Here is an 18223-nt window from a genome sequence, read left to right as displayed (position 1 = left end):
AACTATTTGTTGAAATTGCAGCACTGGCTCAAGGGGCAAGAAAATTGTGTGTCTACAACTTCCCCAGTCCCACTAATGTTCACAAATGCCAGCCTCTAATAAAATAATCTATGCATCTCAACATTGTATTGACGCCACTGCCTTTTAGCAGCCTACCCAGTGAGCAGAACAGGAAATAAATTCAGAAAGCTTTGTGTATTTATATTTATTTTATAATTATTAACGCTGCATAATGTGTTAAGTAATATGTTTCAATTCAACTCTTGTGCAGGTCAACACTTACCCTATCTTGTCCCTTAAACTGAAATTGCTTTTGATATTATACATACGCAAATAAATCTATGTATATGTATGTATTTATGTGCATAGTGTATGTGTGTTATAGTGTATGTATGTATGTATGTATGTGTGCGTGTTTGTATGTTGTTTGGGTGTGGTATGTTTATTTGCAGGGCTAAATTATTGTATGGAGCTATTGTATCTGTAGCTCTAGGTCCATGCCCTTAGTAGGCCCATGGCCAGGGTTGCCACCCAGCCGAATTTGCAGGATGCTCATCAGTGCCAGAATGCACAAGCAGCTCACAGCTGCACGAATGATGTGAGCCCAACCCTTTCCTCTGATTATTTTTAATCTAAATCCAGCGAGTGCAGTCCCTCATTGCACTTATACAGATTATTTTGATTAAACACCATGGTTGTTGACCATTATGAAGTGGGAGTGCAAATACAGGAGGAGTGTAAATATATATATATATATATATATATATATGTGTGTGTGTGTGTGTTTGTGCTTTTGGGTGTGCACACCCTAATGCAATAGACAGGTGAATAAAGTAAAAATAAACTGCATGCTATTTCTTCCTTGTTAACAGGCAGTAGTATAAAATTTGATGTGAGTGACGTTCTACAACTGAACTAGCCATGTCAGCTTTGTGTCCCATTCACAGTGTGTAGAATGCAAAATAAATTAATTAGTTCAATACTGCAACAAGTTATGATAGTAGTAAATATACACAAATAACCTAAATATAATTACACAAAAGATGTACCACATTAATATGTGTGAAAGGTAGCATGTAAATTGTACACTAGATTTTTCTTTGCATAAATGTTTTGTAGATGATCCATTTATATTGCCCATCTGGTAGTTTTTTTTATAAAAATGTATAGTTTTGCTTATTTTTAAAGATCATTTAGCTGATTTTAAGACTCCTAACCAAGCCCCACAGTGCCAGATGTACTATACACGCGTTTACAGATCCCTGTAGGAGCCTGTTGTTGTCATCTGTTTTTTTCATACGCAGGGAAGGGGGAGAGGTGGGGAGTGTCTGCTCTTTTTGTTTACCCAGCCCCTTTCAGTGGATGTACCAGACTACCTCATCAACAATGCTAAACTGGTAGCTTCTAAGTAAGTTTTTAAAAGGTTTAATACTGTGTTTTCAGATCAGTATCTGTGCATAGTCTTCTTTATATTAGTGTCTATTACATGCATTTATGTGAAAATTGGTGTATACTGTCCCTTTAAGCTCTAAGACAACTGACTGAGGACGGCTAAAATGTCTGAGCAGGATGATTGACAATCTAAAGCATCCATGAATGCCCAAATTGCAAAGATGCCACTGTTTGAGATACATACAGAAATAACACAGTAAGTCTTTCAAATAAATACTTCTGAATATAGGAGATGGCAGTGCAACACAAAAAGCCCACCACACTTGAAGCCACTTAAAATAGACTAAAAAAGATTATCAGATATAGAATACAAAATAGATTTTTCATAGCACTCCTATAGGTCAGAAACATTGGCATTTTAAACATTCTTTTGAGCAATTGTATAATTTAAAATATATATTTTAATTAAAAAAGAAAATCCTATTAGTTTAGAATAGAAAAAAATAAATAAATGAACAGATAATTAAGAAGGCTAAAATATCAATTAAAGAGACACTGTGTCATAAAATTTAATGTGTTCCAAATGACTTATTATGCCTAATGCAGAGTGTTACATTTATTTGAAATTATTCCTTGATGTTTATTCCTGTATTTTAAATAGCATTTATTACTAATGCCCATAACAAAGGGGAGGAGTCCCCTTCAAGTATTTATTGGCAAAATTACAAGTTTTGCGGTACGGTTCTACAGCTGAAAAATTGGCCATTGCGAGCAGAATATGCAGGTTTTCCGCATTACAAGTCGCGACGGTAAAGCTATACCATAGCATTTCAACCTTTACACAACTCTCCATTCTGCACTCAAAAAATGACTTTTGAGTGCAGGATTTTCATTGCGCCTGTACTACAGGTTGTGTGGTCCGGCTATAATGCTAGCGTTATAGTCTATACCAAAGCGATCCTTTCTGCTATCTGAGACCAGTAGTTATGGATTTTGCAAAACAATAATATTTTACAAAACTCATAACTAAAATGTTACAAAGTACACTAACACCCATAAACTACTTATTAACCTTAAACCGCCACCCCTGCATCGCAAATACTATATTAAACCTATTAACCCCTAAACCGCCGACCCCCCACAAAGCCAACACTAAATAAACCTATTAACCCCTAAACTGCCAACCCCCCACATCACCAACACTAAATAAACCTATTATTAATAAGCCTTAAACCGCTGACCCCCACATCGCTACTACTAAAATAAACCTATTGACCCCTAAACCGCTGCCCCCCCCATTGCTACTACTATAATAAACCTATTAACTCCTAAACTGCCATCCCCCACAATGCAATAAATCTAATTACACAACCCCTAAACCGCCATCCCACCACAACACAAATAACTCATTTAATCACTAAGCCCCTTAACCTAACAACCCCTAAATTAACTCCAATTACATAAAATAAAAAATGTTAAATTAAAAATAAAAAATCCTAACATTACTTAAAAAAAACCAACCTGATTAAAATAAAATAAATAAATCTAAAATTACAAAAAATAAGACTAAAATTACAGAAAAAAATAAACCAAATTATCAAAAATATTTTTTTTAACCTAATCCTAATACCCCTATAAAAATAAAAACACCCCCTAATCTAACACTAAGATACCAATAGCCGCCATACTGTGGACATACGGTAGGTGTGTGCATCCTATTGCATTAGGGTGTGCACCCAAAAGCACAAACACACACAAATTAGTGTTAGATTAGGGGGTGTTTTTATTTTGGGGGGGCTTTTTAATAGGGGTATTAGATTAGATTTATTTTTTTTATTTTTTGATAATTTGGTTTATTTTCCTGTACTGTTAGACTTTTTTATTTTTTGTAATTTTAGATTTATTTAATTTAATCTTAGGGTTTTTTTAAGTAATGTTAGGGTTTTTTATTTTACTTAGTATTTTTTTTAGTAACTTAGAATTTTATGTAATTGGGGTTAATTTGGGGGGTGTTAGGTTAGATGGCTTAGTGATTAAATTAGTTATTTGCGATGTGGGGGGATGGCAGTTTTGAGGGTTTAATAGTTTAATTAGGTTTATTGCATTGTGGGGGATGGCGGTTTAGGGGGTTAATGGGTTTATTTTATTAGAAGCGATGTGAGGGGCTAGCGGTTTAGGGGTTAATAGGTTTATTATAGTAGTAGAGATGTGGGGGACGGCGTTTTAGAGGTTAATAGGTTTATTTAGGTGTTAGCGATGCAGGGGGCGGCGGTTTAGGGGTTAATCACTTTATTTAGTGTTGGCGATGTCGGGGGACGGCGGATTAGGGGTATTTAGACTGGGGTTTTATGTTCGGGTGTTAGGTTTTTACATAACTTTCTTTTCCCCAAAGACATCGATGGGGATTGTGTTACGGAGATCACCATTCCGCGATCGCAGGTGTTAGTTTTTTTTAACATTTTTTCTCCATTGATGTCTATGGGGGAAAACGTGCTCGAGCACATTAAGTCAGGCCTTGGGTTTTGTGCGATATGGAGCTTAACCCTTTAAGGACACAGCTTTCAGTTTGCTCAATTGTTTTATGGCGGAAAAATTCCGTTATATGTCCTTAAGAGGTTAATGCACCATACCGCACAACAAAAGAAGGTTTTTCAGTAACTTGTAATGGCAGTGATATGAGGAGTGTGATACCTCTCATTTTGCGTTATTTACGCACCCGGTTTAGCGCACAACTTGTAATCTTGGTGAATGTTAGGTGTTGAAATGCTAATTATGGCTGGGGATTGAATAAACACAAGCAGCTATTTTGCATACAAAATCTCTCTCTCCCTCGTACCCCCACTGGGAGATTAATCAATGCTATTGTCTCCTATTTACATAGCTTTTCTACAGAGAAAACATTGGTTACTTATATTTTCATGAAACTGTATTATGTAAAGTAGAAAGAAATATTATCTTGAAAACAGAACTAAAATTCATTATATGAATATAGAATGACATTACTCAATAAAGGAGCATGTAATATCTTTTTTACAGGTTAGCAGCTAATTTTTTAAACAATAAAACTACCATTGTTGATAACAAATCTGACTTATGAATAGAATTTGTTAATGATATGCAGATGTTTTTTTTAAATGATATATTTAAAAGTTATTGTTTTTTTCTGCTTTTATTTGACCTTACACTGGTTTTTGAATTTCACTTAAAATTTATTGGAATCACAAGTTATGGACTAATTATTATTATTTTTCCCTGTGCCCTCTGCAGGGGTTCATCGACATGCAAACTGAATCCTGCTGCATCAGAAAAACGTTGTAGGACACCAGACGGTTTAATATGCAGTGGCAGGGGCAAATGTGATTGTGGGATCTGTTTGTGTGAAGTAAAAGAACCTGGAAAGTACTACGGACCATTATGCGAGTGCCATGACTGGGTATGCCACACCTATGATGGACAAGTGTGTGCAGGTATAAGTTCTTAAATTACCGTCAATTTAACATGTTTCAGATTTATTAAACACATGTTGCTACATAGACCCAAATATCACTCAAACTGCTAAACTGTCTTGACTATTCAGCTACCGTTGATCAAACAAATAAGTAATGGATCAATTAAAAATACAGAGGACAGCTTTGGGTCATTCTGTTATGGGACAGGGCGGAACTGGGAATAAAAAGCAGCCCTGGAAAATTTATGTTAACTCTGCATAATGCGCACATCCCATTTTTCTCAAAGGGGATAACTGGGATACTCCTTTCCTCAATATTTTATATCAGAATTATATTAAAAAAAGTGCCAGATTGTTGTTATACACACTCTACTACCCAGTTGCATCTATTAATCACCCCTTTAAATTGTAGCTTTCCAGCCCCAGCTGCTGCAGCCCACCAGGAAATCTATTGGTATCCTGGTAGGCCAATCCCGCCTTGTACTCAGACTTTCCAAAAGTTAAGTGTTGTGGGTACAAAAACACGTAGGCCATTTCAAAAACATAATTTATGCTTACCTGATAAATTCCTTTCTTCTGTTGTGTGATCAGTCCACGGGTCATCATTACTTCTGGGATATAACTCCTCCCCAACAGGAAATGCAAGAGGATTCACCCAGCAGAGCTGCATATAGCTCCTCCCCTCTACGTCACCCCCAGTCATTCGACCAAGAATCAACGAGAAAGGAGAAACCAAGGGTGAAGTGGTGACTGGAGTATAATTTAAAAGGTATTTACCTGCCTTAAACAACAGGGCGGGCCGTGGACTGATCACACAACAGAAGAAAGGAATTTATCAGGTAAGCATAAATTATGTTTTCTTCTGTTATGTGTGATCAGTCCACGGGTCATCATTACTTCTGGGATACCAATACCAAAGTACACGGATGACGGGAGGGATAGGCAGGCTCATTATACAGAAGGAACCACTGCCTGAAGAACCTTTCTCCCAAAAATAGCCTCCGAAGAAGCAAAAGTGTCAAATTTGTAAAATTTGGAAAAAGTATGAAGCGAAGACCAAGTTGCAGCCTTGCAAATCTGTTCAACAGAGGCCTCATTCTTAAAGGCCCAAGTGGAAGCCACAGCTCTAGTAGAATGAGCTGTAATTCTTTCAGGAGGCTGCTGTCCAGCAGTCTCATAGGCTAAACGAATTATGCTACGAAGCCAGAAGGAGAGAGAGGTAGCCGAAGCCTTATGACCTCTCCTCTGACCAGAGTACACGACAAACAGGGAAGACGTTTGTCGAAAATCCTTAGTTGCCTGCAAGTAGAACTTGAGGGCACGAACTACATCCAGATTGTGTAGAAGACGTTCCTTCTTTGAAGAAGGATTCGGGCACAGGGAAGGCACCACGATCTCTTGATTGATGTTCCTGTTAGTGACTACCTTAGGTAAGAACCCAGGTTTTGTACGCAGAACTACCTTATCTGAATGAAAAATCAAATAAGGAGAATCACAATGTAAAGCTGATAACTCAGAGACTCTCCGAGCCGAAGAAATCGCCATCAAAAATAACACTTTCCAAGATAACAACTTTATATCAATGGAATGAAGGGGTTCAAACGGAACTCCTTGTAGAACGTTAAGAACAAGGTTTAGACTCCATGGCGGAGCAACAGTTTTAAACACAGGCTTGATCCTAGCTAAAGCCTGACAAAAGGCCTGGACGTCTGGATTTTCTGACAGACGCCTGTGTAACAAGATGGACAGAGCTGAGATCTGTCCCTTTAATGAGCTAGCCGATAAACCCTTTTCTAAACCTTCTTGTAGAAAGGACAATATCCTAGGAATCCTAACCTTACTCCAGGAGTAACCTTTGGATTCGCACCAGTATAGGTATTTACGCCATATCTTATGGTAAATCCTTCTGGTAACAGGTTTCCTAGCCTGTATCAGGGTATCAATAACCGACTCAGAAAAACCACGTTTTGATAAAATCAAGCGTTCAACTTCCAAGCAGTCAGCTTCAGAGAAGTTAGATTTTGATGTTTGAATGGACCCTGTATCAGAAGGTCCTGTCTTAGAGGTAGAGACCAAGGCGGACAGGATGACATGTCCACTAGATCTGCATACCAAGTCCTGCGTGGCCATGCAGGCGCTATTAGAATCACTGATGCTCTCTCCTGTTTGATTTTGGCAATCAATCGAGGAAGCAGCGGGAAGGGTGGAAACACATAAGCCATCCCGAAGATCCAAGGTGCTGTCAAAGCATCTATCAGAACCGCTCCCGGATCCCTGGATCTGGACCCGTAGCGAGGAAGTTTGGCGTTCTGGCGAGACGCCATGAGATCTATCTCTGGTTTGCCCCAACGTCGAAGTATTTGGGCAAAGACCTCCGGATGAAGTTCCCACTCCCCCGGATGAAAAGTCTGGCGACTCAAGAAATCCGCCTCCCAGTTCTCCACTCCCGGGATGTGGATTGCTGACAGGTGGCAAGAGTGAGACTCTGCCCAGCGAATTATCTTTGATACTTCCATCATTGCTAGGGAGCTTCTTGTCCCTCCTTGATGGTTGATGTAAGCTACAGTCGTGATGTTGTCCGACTGAAACCTGATGAACCCCCGAGTTTTTAACTGGGGCCAAGCCAGAAGGGCATTGAGAACTGCTCTCAATTCCAGAATGTTTATTGGCAGGAGACTTTCCTCCTGATTCCATTGTCCCTGAGCCTTCAGAGAATTCCAGACAGCGCCCCAACCTAGTAGGCTGGCGTCTGTTGTTACAATTGTCCAGTCCGGCCTGCTGAATGGCATCCCCCTGGACAGATGTGGCCGAGAAAGCCACCATAGAAGAGAGTTTCTGGTCTCTTGATCCAGATTCAGAGTAGGGGACAAGTCTGAGTAATCCCCATTCCACTGACTCAGCATGCACAATTGCAGCGGTCTGAGATGTAGGCGTGCAAAGGGTACTATGTCCATTGCTGCTACCATTAAGCCGATCACCTCCATGCATTGAGCTACTGACGGGAGTTGAATGGAATGAAGGACACGGCATGCATTTAGAAGCTTTGTTAATCTGTCTTCTGTCAGATAAATCTTCATTTCTACAGAATCTATAAGAGTCCCCAAGAATGGAACTCTTGTGAGAGGAAAGAGAGAACTCTTCTTTTCGTTCACTTTCCATCCATGCGACCTTAGAAATGCCAGAACTAACTCTGTATGAGACTTGGCAGTTTGAAAGCTTGAAGCTTGTATCAGAATGTCGTCTAGGTACGGAGCTACCGAAATTCCTCGCGGTCTTAGTACCGCCAGAAGGGCACCCAGAACCTTTGTGAAGATTCTTGGAGCCGTAGCCAATCCGAATGGAAGAGCTACAAACTGGTAATGCCTGTCTAAGAAGGCAAACCTTAGATACCGGTAATGATCTTTGTGAATCGGTATGTGAAGGTAAGCATCCTTTAAATCCACTGTGGTCATGTACTGACCCTTTTGGATCATGGGTAAGATTGTCCGAATAGTTTCCATTTTGAACGATGGAACTCTTAGGAATTTGTTTAGGATCTTTAAATCCAAGATTGGCCTGAAAGTTCCCTCTTTTTTGGGAACCACAAACAGGTTTGAGTAAAACCCCTGTCCTTGTTCCGACCGCAGAACCGGATGGATCACTCCCATTAATAACAGATCTTGTACACAGCGTAGAAACGCTTCTTTCTTTATCCGGTTTGTTGATAACCTTGACAGATGAAATCTCCCTCTTGGGGGAGAGAATTTGAAGTCTAGAAGGTATCCCTGAGATATGATCTCTAGCGCCCAGGGATCCTGAACATCTCTTGCCCAAGCCTGGGCGAAGAGAGAGAGTCTGCCCCCCACTAGATCCGGTCCCGGATCGGGGGCACTCGGTTCATGCTGTCTTTGGGGCAGCAGCAGGTTTCCTGGCCTGCTTGCCCTTGTTCCAGGACTGGTTAGGTTTCCAGCCTTGTCTGTAACGAGCAACAGCTCCTTCCTGTTTTGGTGCAGTGGAAGTTGGTGCTGCTCCTGCTTTGAAATTCCGAAAGGGACGAAAATTAGACTGTCTAGCCTTAGCTTTGGCTTTGTCTTGAGGAAGGGCGTGGCCCTTACCTCCTGTAATGTCAGCGATAATTTCTTTCAAACCGGGCCCAAATAAAGTTTGCCCCTTGAAAGGTATATTAAGTAATTTGGACTTAGAAGTTACATCAGCTGACCAGGATTTTAGCCACAGCGCCCTACGTGCCTGAATGGCGAATCCTGAGTTCTTAGCCGTAAGTTTGGTTAAATGTACTACGGCCTCTGAAATGAATGAATTAGCTAGTTTAAGGACTCTAAGCCTGTCCGTAATGTCGTCCAGCGTAGCTGAACTAAGGTTCTCTTCCAGAGACTCAATCCAAAATGCTGCCGCAGCCGTAATCGGCGCGATGCATGCAAGGGGTTGCAATATAAAACCTTGTTGAACAAACATTTTCTTAAGGTAACCCTCTAATTTTTTATCCATTGGATCTGAAAAAGCACAGCTATCCTCCACCGGGATAGTGGTACGCTTAGCTAAAGTAGAAACTGCTCCCTCCACCTTAGGGACCGTTTGCCATAAGTCCCGTGTGGTGGCGTCTATTGGAAACATCTTTCTAAATATTGGACGGGGTGAGAACGGCACACCGGGTCTATCCCACTCCTTAGTAACAATTTCAGTTAGTCTCTTAGGTATAGGAAAAACGTCAGTACTCGCCGGTACCGCAAAGTATTTATCCAACCTACACAATTTCTCTGGTATTGCAACAGTGTTACAATCATTAAGAGCCGCTAAAACCTCCCCTAGTAATACACGGAGGTTCTCCAATTTAAATTTAAAATTTGAAATATCTGAATCCAATCTGTTTGGATCAGAACCGTCACCCACAGAATGAAGCTCTCCGTCCTCATGCTCTGCAAGCTGTGACGCAGTATCAGACATGGCCCTAGTATTATCAGCGCACTCTGTTCTCACCCCAGAGTGATCACGCTTGCCTCTTAGTTCTGGTAATTTAGCCAAAACTTCAGTCATAACAGTAGCCATATCTTGTAATGTTATCTGTAATGGCCGCCCAGATGTACTAGGCGCCACAATATCACGCACCTCCCGGGCGGGAGATGTAGGTACTGACACGTGAGGCGAGTTAGTCGGCATAACTCTCCCCTCGCTGTTTGGTGAAATTTGTTCAATTTGTACAGATTGGCTTTTATTTAAAGTAGCATCAATACAGTTAGTACATAAATTTCTATTGGGCTCCACCTTGGCATTGGAACAAATGACACAGGTATCTTCCTCTGAATCAGACATGTTTAACACACTAGCAATAAACTTGCAACTTGGTTACAATCTTATTTAACAAAAACGTACTGTGCCTCAAAGAAGCACTAAACGATTAAATGACAGTTGAAATAATGAACTGAAAAACAGTTATAGCATCAATCCTTAAAAACAACACAACTTTTAGCAAAGGTTTGTTCCCATTAGTAAAGTAACAATAATTAAATTTGAAACATAAAAATTACAGAGCAACGTTTTTAATCACAGTCAATATATAAGTCTCACAGCTCTGCTGAGAGAATCTACCTCCCTCCAAAGAAGTTTGAAGACCCCTGAGTTCTGTTAGAGATGAACCGGATCATGCAGGAAATACAAGAGTAACTGACTGGAAATTTTTGATGCGTAGCAAAGAGCGCCAAAAACGGCCCCTCCCCCTCACACACAGCAGTGAGAGAGAAACGAAACTGTCACAATTAAAACAAGCAACTGCCAAGTGGAAAAATAATGCCCAAACATTTATTCACTCAGTACCTCAGAAAATGCAAACGATTCTACATTCCAGCAAAAACGTTTAACATAATAAATACCTATTAAAAGGTTTAATGTACTTTTAACAGAGTAATTCCAGTGAAATACCATCCCCAGAATACTGAAGTGTAGAGTATACATACATGTCATTATAACGGTATGGCAGGATTTTCTCATCAATTCCATTCAGAAAATAAAAACTGCTACATACCTCAATGCAGATTCATCTGCCCGCTGTCCCCTGATCTGAAGCTTTTACCTCCCTCAGATGGCCGAGAAACAGCAATATGATCTTAACTACTCCGGTTAAAATCATAGTAAAAACTCTGGTAGATTCTTCTTCAAACTCTGCCAGAGAGGCAATAACACGCTCCGGTGCTATTGTAAAATAACAAACTTTTGATTGAAGTTATAAAAACTAAGTATAATCACCATAGTCCTCTCACACATCCTATCTAGTCGTTGGGTGCAAGAGAATGACTGGGGGTGACGTAGAGGGGAGGAGCTATATGCAGCTCTGCTGGGTGAATCCTCTTGCATTTCCTGTTGGGGAGGAGTTATATCCCAGAAGTAATGATGACCCGTGGACTGATCACACATAACAGAAGAAAAGAACTAGAGAGTTTATAAAAGGTATTTTGAAACTATACTTTTCAGCCAGTTTTCAAAGATTCTTAATAGTAAATTGTACATACATCTTAGTAGGTCCATCTTTTACCTTCGCTATTACAAGGTTTTTAGCTGCAGAGGAATTAATTCATTCAAATTGGTACAATGAATGTTCTTAATTTGATTCTTTGCAGGCTACCAAAACTGATTTATGATATTTAGTTTTATGTATAGTTACATAACTATTGGGTTTATGTATATTTTTTCTTTTTTACGGAATGCAAATCTGCATAGACATCTTGTGTAGCTAAATTGTTGTCAGTTTTGGCCTTGCCTGACTTGTTATATGATGCCCAGCATTGGTTCTGATCACCCATACTTATATATGGTTAGGCATGGTTGTAGCATATTGTAAAAAATATAGTGTATGGCTTTAAGGCATATTTCAAGATTCAGTTTTTGTGTGTTCTGAATCATATAAGGTTGTGAGCATCTGCCTCATGTCTAAGCAGAATTCCTTTTTTTTTTATCAATGATCCATTGTGCAAAAAGTTTGATTGTGTGTTGTAGCATAAGCGCCCTTTTTGGCTTACTCACTGTTTATATATTTTATGATATGATAGAAACTGCATCTGCTATTGTGAAAATCTGTGTGTACTGACTTATTAAAGCAAATTAACCAATGTTGGTATAATTTGGAATAATCTAAATGTATTTGTACTACATCCATTGTATTTTTTTTACTGTTTTCTCTTCCCATTTTGAGTGAGTGTCTACATACCTTCCAGAGCAGTAGTAGGTAGTATTATACAATTTATTAAACATCCATTACAAATTGGATATATTTTTAATGGATGTTTAATAAATGGATGATTTTATTTTTCACACCAAGAGGCCCATTTATCAAGCTCCGTATGTGGGCCCGTGTCTTCAGACTCGCCAGAAACAGCAGTTATGAAGCAGCGGTCTAACCCTGTCCGCATACTCTGAGCAGGCGCACAGAAATCGCCACAATTCAACCCGATTGAGTACGATCGGGTTGATTGACACCTCCCTGCTGGCGGCTGATTGGCCGCGAGTCTGCAGGGGGCGGCGTTGCACCAGCAGCAAGACCTCCGCATTCAGCAAGGTCTTGCGGACCGGATCCGCACTGTCAGATCAGGTCTGCAGGACATTTGATGCATAGGCCACTTAGCAGTGCCTGCTTTTTCTTGCTCTTTTGGGATATTCTGCGGAGTGATCTGCCACAGCTACAGCACTACGGACTGTTTGAGTAGGATTGGGTGACCTTTAGCGCTGTACTTCTAGTATCAATAGTGATGCTTGCCGCACGCTGTGGGACTTGTTTGGTAGCATTATACTTTAGCCCAATTATCCCCCTATTCCTTTTTTTTCTAATGTTGAAAAGGAGGAGACGCATGAAGCCAAAACATTTAAAAATTACATTTTATTTCTCAGAGCATTTCATTGGCTAAATATAAATGATTACTTTCTGATCCCCTGCAGAATGCTCTAAAGGACAGTGTGCTCAGGCATGTAGTTAATAATTGTTAATTATATTCCAGCAGCCCCAGGAACTCCCACTGGAAGGTTGATTTCTAATGCTGCCACTTGCCAATGCCTACTTAGCTGTTGTTCAAAGAATGCTGCAGAATTCATAATATCAGTATAGGTGGTGGATTTAGTAGGAAAAAGTAGCTATTGCAAATATCAAAGTAAATGTAACATAACCATATTTAACAAGTTGAAATTTACTCCATCAGGTAATACAGATCAAAGGAAATACAAGGGGAGAATGCCCACTTTTCTGTAATTTTCTTGGCAATAGCTATTTGTTCAGTATTCTTTCAGATGTACTTGTGGCCTGTATTGCATATTACAGTTATCCTGATATTGTCTGTGTATAGAATGCTATAGTGATTCTTAAATTTCACATTATAAGAGCAGCCATTGATTGGCCACAGCAAGGGAAACCAAGAATGCAAATTACAAAATTGCTTTAGTTGATAAGCAGGTTTGTTTTTGCCCACACAGCATACTGCTAGTATAATTATAATTATAAAGAGATGCTTATATTGCTTTAGCTGAACATATAAAGGTAATTATAATTTTGCAGTGATAAACACTTAGCATTTATTAAAGTGACAGTGAACACATTGAGATTTTAATATAAAATGTTTTGTTATGCATAGTAACTTCGCATGATTTATTTTGCCCCTTTTCATTTAATATAGCCCTGAAATTTGTGGCTTTTCTACTTCCCAGAACTGAAAAGGCATACTGTAGACAAGGCTAACCCTGCTACATATCCCCTAATTGGCTTTGACTGATAACAACTGCAAACCAATGCACTCTATAGTAACAATATGACCCAAACTAGTCTTTTTGTATGCAGACTCAAGCATAGACTGGCTCCCCCAAATGAGGCAGGTAGTGGGTGGAGTATGGCTATAAAAAAACAATTACAGCAAACAAGATGTTAATTTGTTTACTCTTAATCTTGGCTTATATTTTAAATTATTTCTATCCCACAAGAACAATATTTACAGTAGTACACTCTGTGTTCACATGTATCCTGCAATTAGATCTACCAAGAAGTAAAATGTATAAATGTCACCAAAGCATGCAAACCTCCACAGGCGTGCATATTTGTGCTTGTATATACAAGGCAAAGCTTGTTAGGAAAATATTATAACTAGAGTTTTAAAAAGTTTATCTGTTGAGTTGAAAACTTCTGAAACTCTTTGTAGCTGTAAATGCCTAAAACTCTGTTGAATGTGTTATATTTTTTTATACACCCTCCAGAGAGAATCCCTTATAGTTGTCCAGGTAGTAAGATCTTTACCCAGGGGGAAGATTTTTTTGTAAGATGTTACAAGCAGATAAACAAATTGAATTAGTTTTCTTCACATAGAAGGTAAACTTTTCACCTCAGCTTTCCAGCGTGCAGCCTGAAAAAGTGTTATTAGTGCTGGAGGGGACGGTTATTATAGCTGTTCCAGAGGGTGGGTGGATGTGGAAAGAATTTTCATCTCTTCCCTAAAACAAGTTTTTAGGAGATGCGGGGGAAGGGAGCCCTAGGCATGTGGACTGAAAACTTCTAACCAATTTCACACCAACGTGTCCATTTTGGATGCCAAAAACCACAATTAGATCAGCCAGAATGTTACAGGAATTCTGTAAGGAAAGGGGCAACTAAAATACATTCCAGTATGGGGCTTGGTAGGAAAATAGCATTTTAGCAGAACTGGAGTCAAGGATACAGAACACTCATGACAAAAAAAAAAAAAAATCATTATCCAGTTTATACGCCTCATTTACTTTTTAAAATAAATATTTTCCCTTTAAGTATGAAAATAATTAATTGGTATGTTATATCAACAAGCTCACAGATAGAGATTTTATCTGTCTGTCTGTTTATCCTTTAATCGCCATGTTCTGGCTATATATTAAAGGCACATTGTATTGTAACATTTTCTCTTAATGATCCATTTTTCTGTCTGGAGTCTGTTAAACTGTTTACAACAGTCTCCTTTACATTGATTATGTTTTTGGGTTTTGTTTTTTTGTATTGTATTATGTTATTTGAAACAGGTGATTTTTGCCTGTTGAAATTACCACCTGTAATGAAAATTTAAATACTGTGCAACGCTTGTGTGTAAAAAGATATTTTTGTAACTAACTCAGAGGGGCATGTGTCTGGTGACATGATCCGCTGTAGCGATCATATCCACAAGACATCGATAAATGCCGATATTTATCATTGCACAAGCAGTTCTGGTGGACTGAATGTGCAATGCCGCCCTCTGCAGTATCGGCCGCTAGCAGGGGGTGTCAATCAACCCGATCGTATGCAATCAGGCAGATTGCTATCTGCCGCCTCAGAGGCGGCAGACGAGTTAAGGAGCGGCGGGCTACTGTGACCACCTTACTAAATTATCATCAAGGGTATCCACATGTTTAATAGGGGCCCATACAGGCTTTTGGGGGTTATAATATAGGTTAGAGAAGCTCCATTGTGCAAAACAAAAATAAAAACACTTGTTTTTTTCTTTACCATAGTGATCACCTGACTATACAAACAAAATTCATATATATATATATATATATATATATATATATATATATATATATATATATATATATATATATATATATATATATATATATGAAAAATAAGAAAGGCACTCTCCGTATATTTAGTATAATAGCTTTACTAAGATGAACGTTTTCGGGGTCACCCCCGTTTCAGACCTTACAAGACAAGTGATATAGTGAACTATTTAAGTGTTTACCTGGTTGCGATCCTGCCAGTGCCTGTGGCGTCCTCCTAGCGCAACTGCGCATGCGCAAGAGTATGTACAGAGGCCCTGGAGGTTCAAAAGAGTCACCAAGTCAAACAAAAAATGTGAAAATAAAAACAACAATTGTAACATAAATTTAAAAGCACAGAGCACAAAACCACTGCAATGGTTACTGATAGACAAAAATGTTACTGATGTGGTGTAGACTTAAATGTATTTGGTAGACTTTAAGGATATACAGATCTGGTGATGGACTGAAGACTACACTATACCAAAAACCCACGGATAGGAATTCAATCCTCCAAGGAACAAGTTGTCACCCACCATTTTTGTCACAGTTCAAGCGGGTAACACGAAATAATAGTGACCAAGAGAATAAATCATTACAACTTGAAGAGATGAGGATGAAATTTGAACAGCGAGGCTATAATAGACAACATCTGAACATGGCTTTTCTGGAAGCGAATACTATTTCACAGAACGAGGCTCTAAAGAAAATGGTACCTGAGGCACCACCTAGGGAACGGCTGATACTGACGACCACCTTCACTCCGGATAAGGTTTCTCTACCGAATATATTACGAGAGCATTGGGATATCATTGCAACTGATAAAAGACTACCTTGCGAGTCCATGGACTTACTGATTGTTGGTTATAGGAGGGCGGCCTCCTTAAGAGATCATCTGATGCGACCCGATAACAGACTGAGCTACAAATCTAAAACATGGTTAGACACCACCAAAAATGGGTGCTTTCGGTGTAGTGGATGCACCACATGCAGTGGGATGACCCAGAGTAAATTTTTCACACATCTGTGGACCAATAGAAAATTTACAATTAAACATAGAGTCACATGTACTACGAATTACATCATATACATGATCCACTGCCCATGTGACAAATTCTATGTCGGCAAGACACAGGATGATGCCCGCACCAGAATGGCCAACCATAGGTCGGCCATTAGGGCAGCAATGGAGAATGGCAAATCCGACCAACCGGTAGCCAGACACTTTCTGCAGGCGAAACACAAAAAGATCATGTCCCACCCCTTACAAGGGGTGGTGATAGAGGTAGGGTGCTACTACAGAGGGAGAGTCGATGGATTTTCACACTTGACACTCTGGTTCCTAAGGGGCTTAATGTTCATTTTGACCTGCAATGTTTTCTGTGAAATATGATATATTGAAGATGATTTGTGTATCCTTGGAAGCTCGGGGATATATGTCGGGATAGTGTCCAAACTGAAATCTAAATCTAATTGAATCTAAATATGGGATGGATTATACAACATCAGGCACATGTATGTATATAGGTGATCTAATATACAGTACATCATAGATTTATGAATTTGACTATAATATACTGTTCTATTGAATAAGGCTGGCACCTCTGATTGTTTCAGGTATGCAGTTTTGTACCTTTGATACAGTTTTGTACCTTCAATACAGTAGTGATATCAACAAGTTTTGATTATCCAGGATTGGATATGATTGTGATATAATTAAAAATTATGCTGATTGTTCTTTGATTGTAGTCTAGTCTAGGGATATTATTAAAAATTGGTGTGTTACTCAATCCCTGTTTGTATTTTTCTGATGGTGAGATGCGTGTTTTTTTCACTTTAATTTTAAACATCTTCTTTGTAGTACTGCTCCAAAAAAAGCAAGTGATTCTCTTTCAAATGAGGGGTAGCTGCTACGTTTCCTTGGAGCTACACTAAGCTTCCTGGTTCTGCCCTTATGTTGCGTAGTGATGTCACCGGCATTCCAATAATGTCTGGGAATGTCACTCACTAGACCACTAAAATCCCTGGCCTGTAGTGCAGTGGATTGATGAAAGCAGCATTTGATCGAAAATCTCCCTGCATGACGAAAAGGTCTCGTCATTCACGCACAGCCCGTGCATTGAAGTGGTTAAAAGGCACAACCTACAGCCTAGGTCGATTATTGACATATAGGGTACTTTGTCAGTGAAGTAGTGAATGCAGAGTCAGCTGTTTCAGTTTTAGTAGGTAACTTTAAACAAGTGGCGTGGTGACTTCTAATTAGGCTGTCACTTAAAAATTCCTCTTCACCATGCAAGATGAGTTAAGTCTTAATGAAAAAATTCTGCCTAAGAGGAAAGATTTATAGATTTATATTAAATGCTGCTCCGAGTAGATAAGATCCTGAAATTACCCAATTAAAGGGACATGACACAAAATGTTAAATTACTTGTAAGTGATGCAGCATATCTGTGTAAAGCTGACTAGATGAGTATATCACCTGAAAAGGTAAAAAAGCGACATATTTTTACCTCAGAATGTCCTCTGTAGCTACATCCCATCAGAAAGAGACTTTAAGCAGACAATCAGGATGCATGTCCCTGGACTTGCAAAGGAATGAACATCTGGCATGTGCAGGCACAGACACTTTTAATATGAAATCTCAAAAGATTTCAGTAAAATTCCATGAGATCACAGTAAAGCAAAGGTTGAATTCAGCTCTGATTAAGCTAATTGATTGATGTTGGGGTTTTTTAAGCCATGCAGATGACAGTAAAATGAGTAGCTTTCAATCACTAAGCACTTACTGTTGAGCTGACCAGAAGGAGGAAAACCAACTCCACACTACAAAGCTTTGAGCTTTCCTACTATCTTTTCCCACACCACAGAAAGTTTTTT

General features: G+C 39.2%; 1 protein-coding gene across 1 annotated transcript in view; it reads left to right on the top strand.

The window, feature by feature from the left end:
• ITGBL1 (integrin subunit beta like 1) overlaps nucleotides 1–18223 on the top strand; it is an 803636-nt gene that overhangs the window by 63537 nt on the left and 721876 nt on the right. Inside the window, exon 2 of the mRNA XM_053707807.1 lies at nucleotides 4660–4859. Coding sequence (XP_053563782.1) covers nucleotides 4660–4859 — 200 coding nt within the window. The remainder of the gene's footprint in view (nucleotides 1–4659; nucleotides 4860–18223) is intronic.

Source organism: Bombina bombina, chromosome 3, assembly GCF_027579735.1.
Source record: "Bombina bombina isolate aBomBom1 chromosome 3, aBomBom1.pri, whole genome shotgun sequence".
Classification (NCBI taxonomy): domain Eukaryota; kingdom Metazoa; phylum Chordata; class Amphibia; order Anura; family Bombinatoridae; genus Bombina; species Bombina bombina.
The sequence above is the reverse complement of the archived record's forward strand: the minus strand, read 5'-3'. Positions and strand labels throughout refer to the sequence as shown.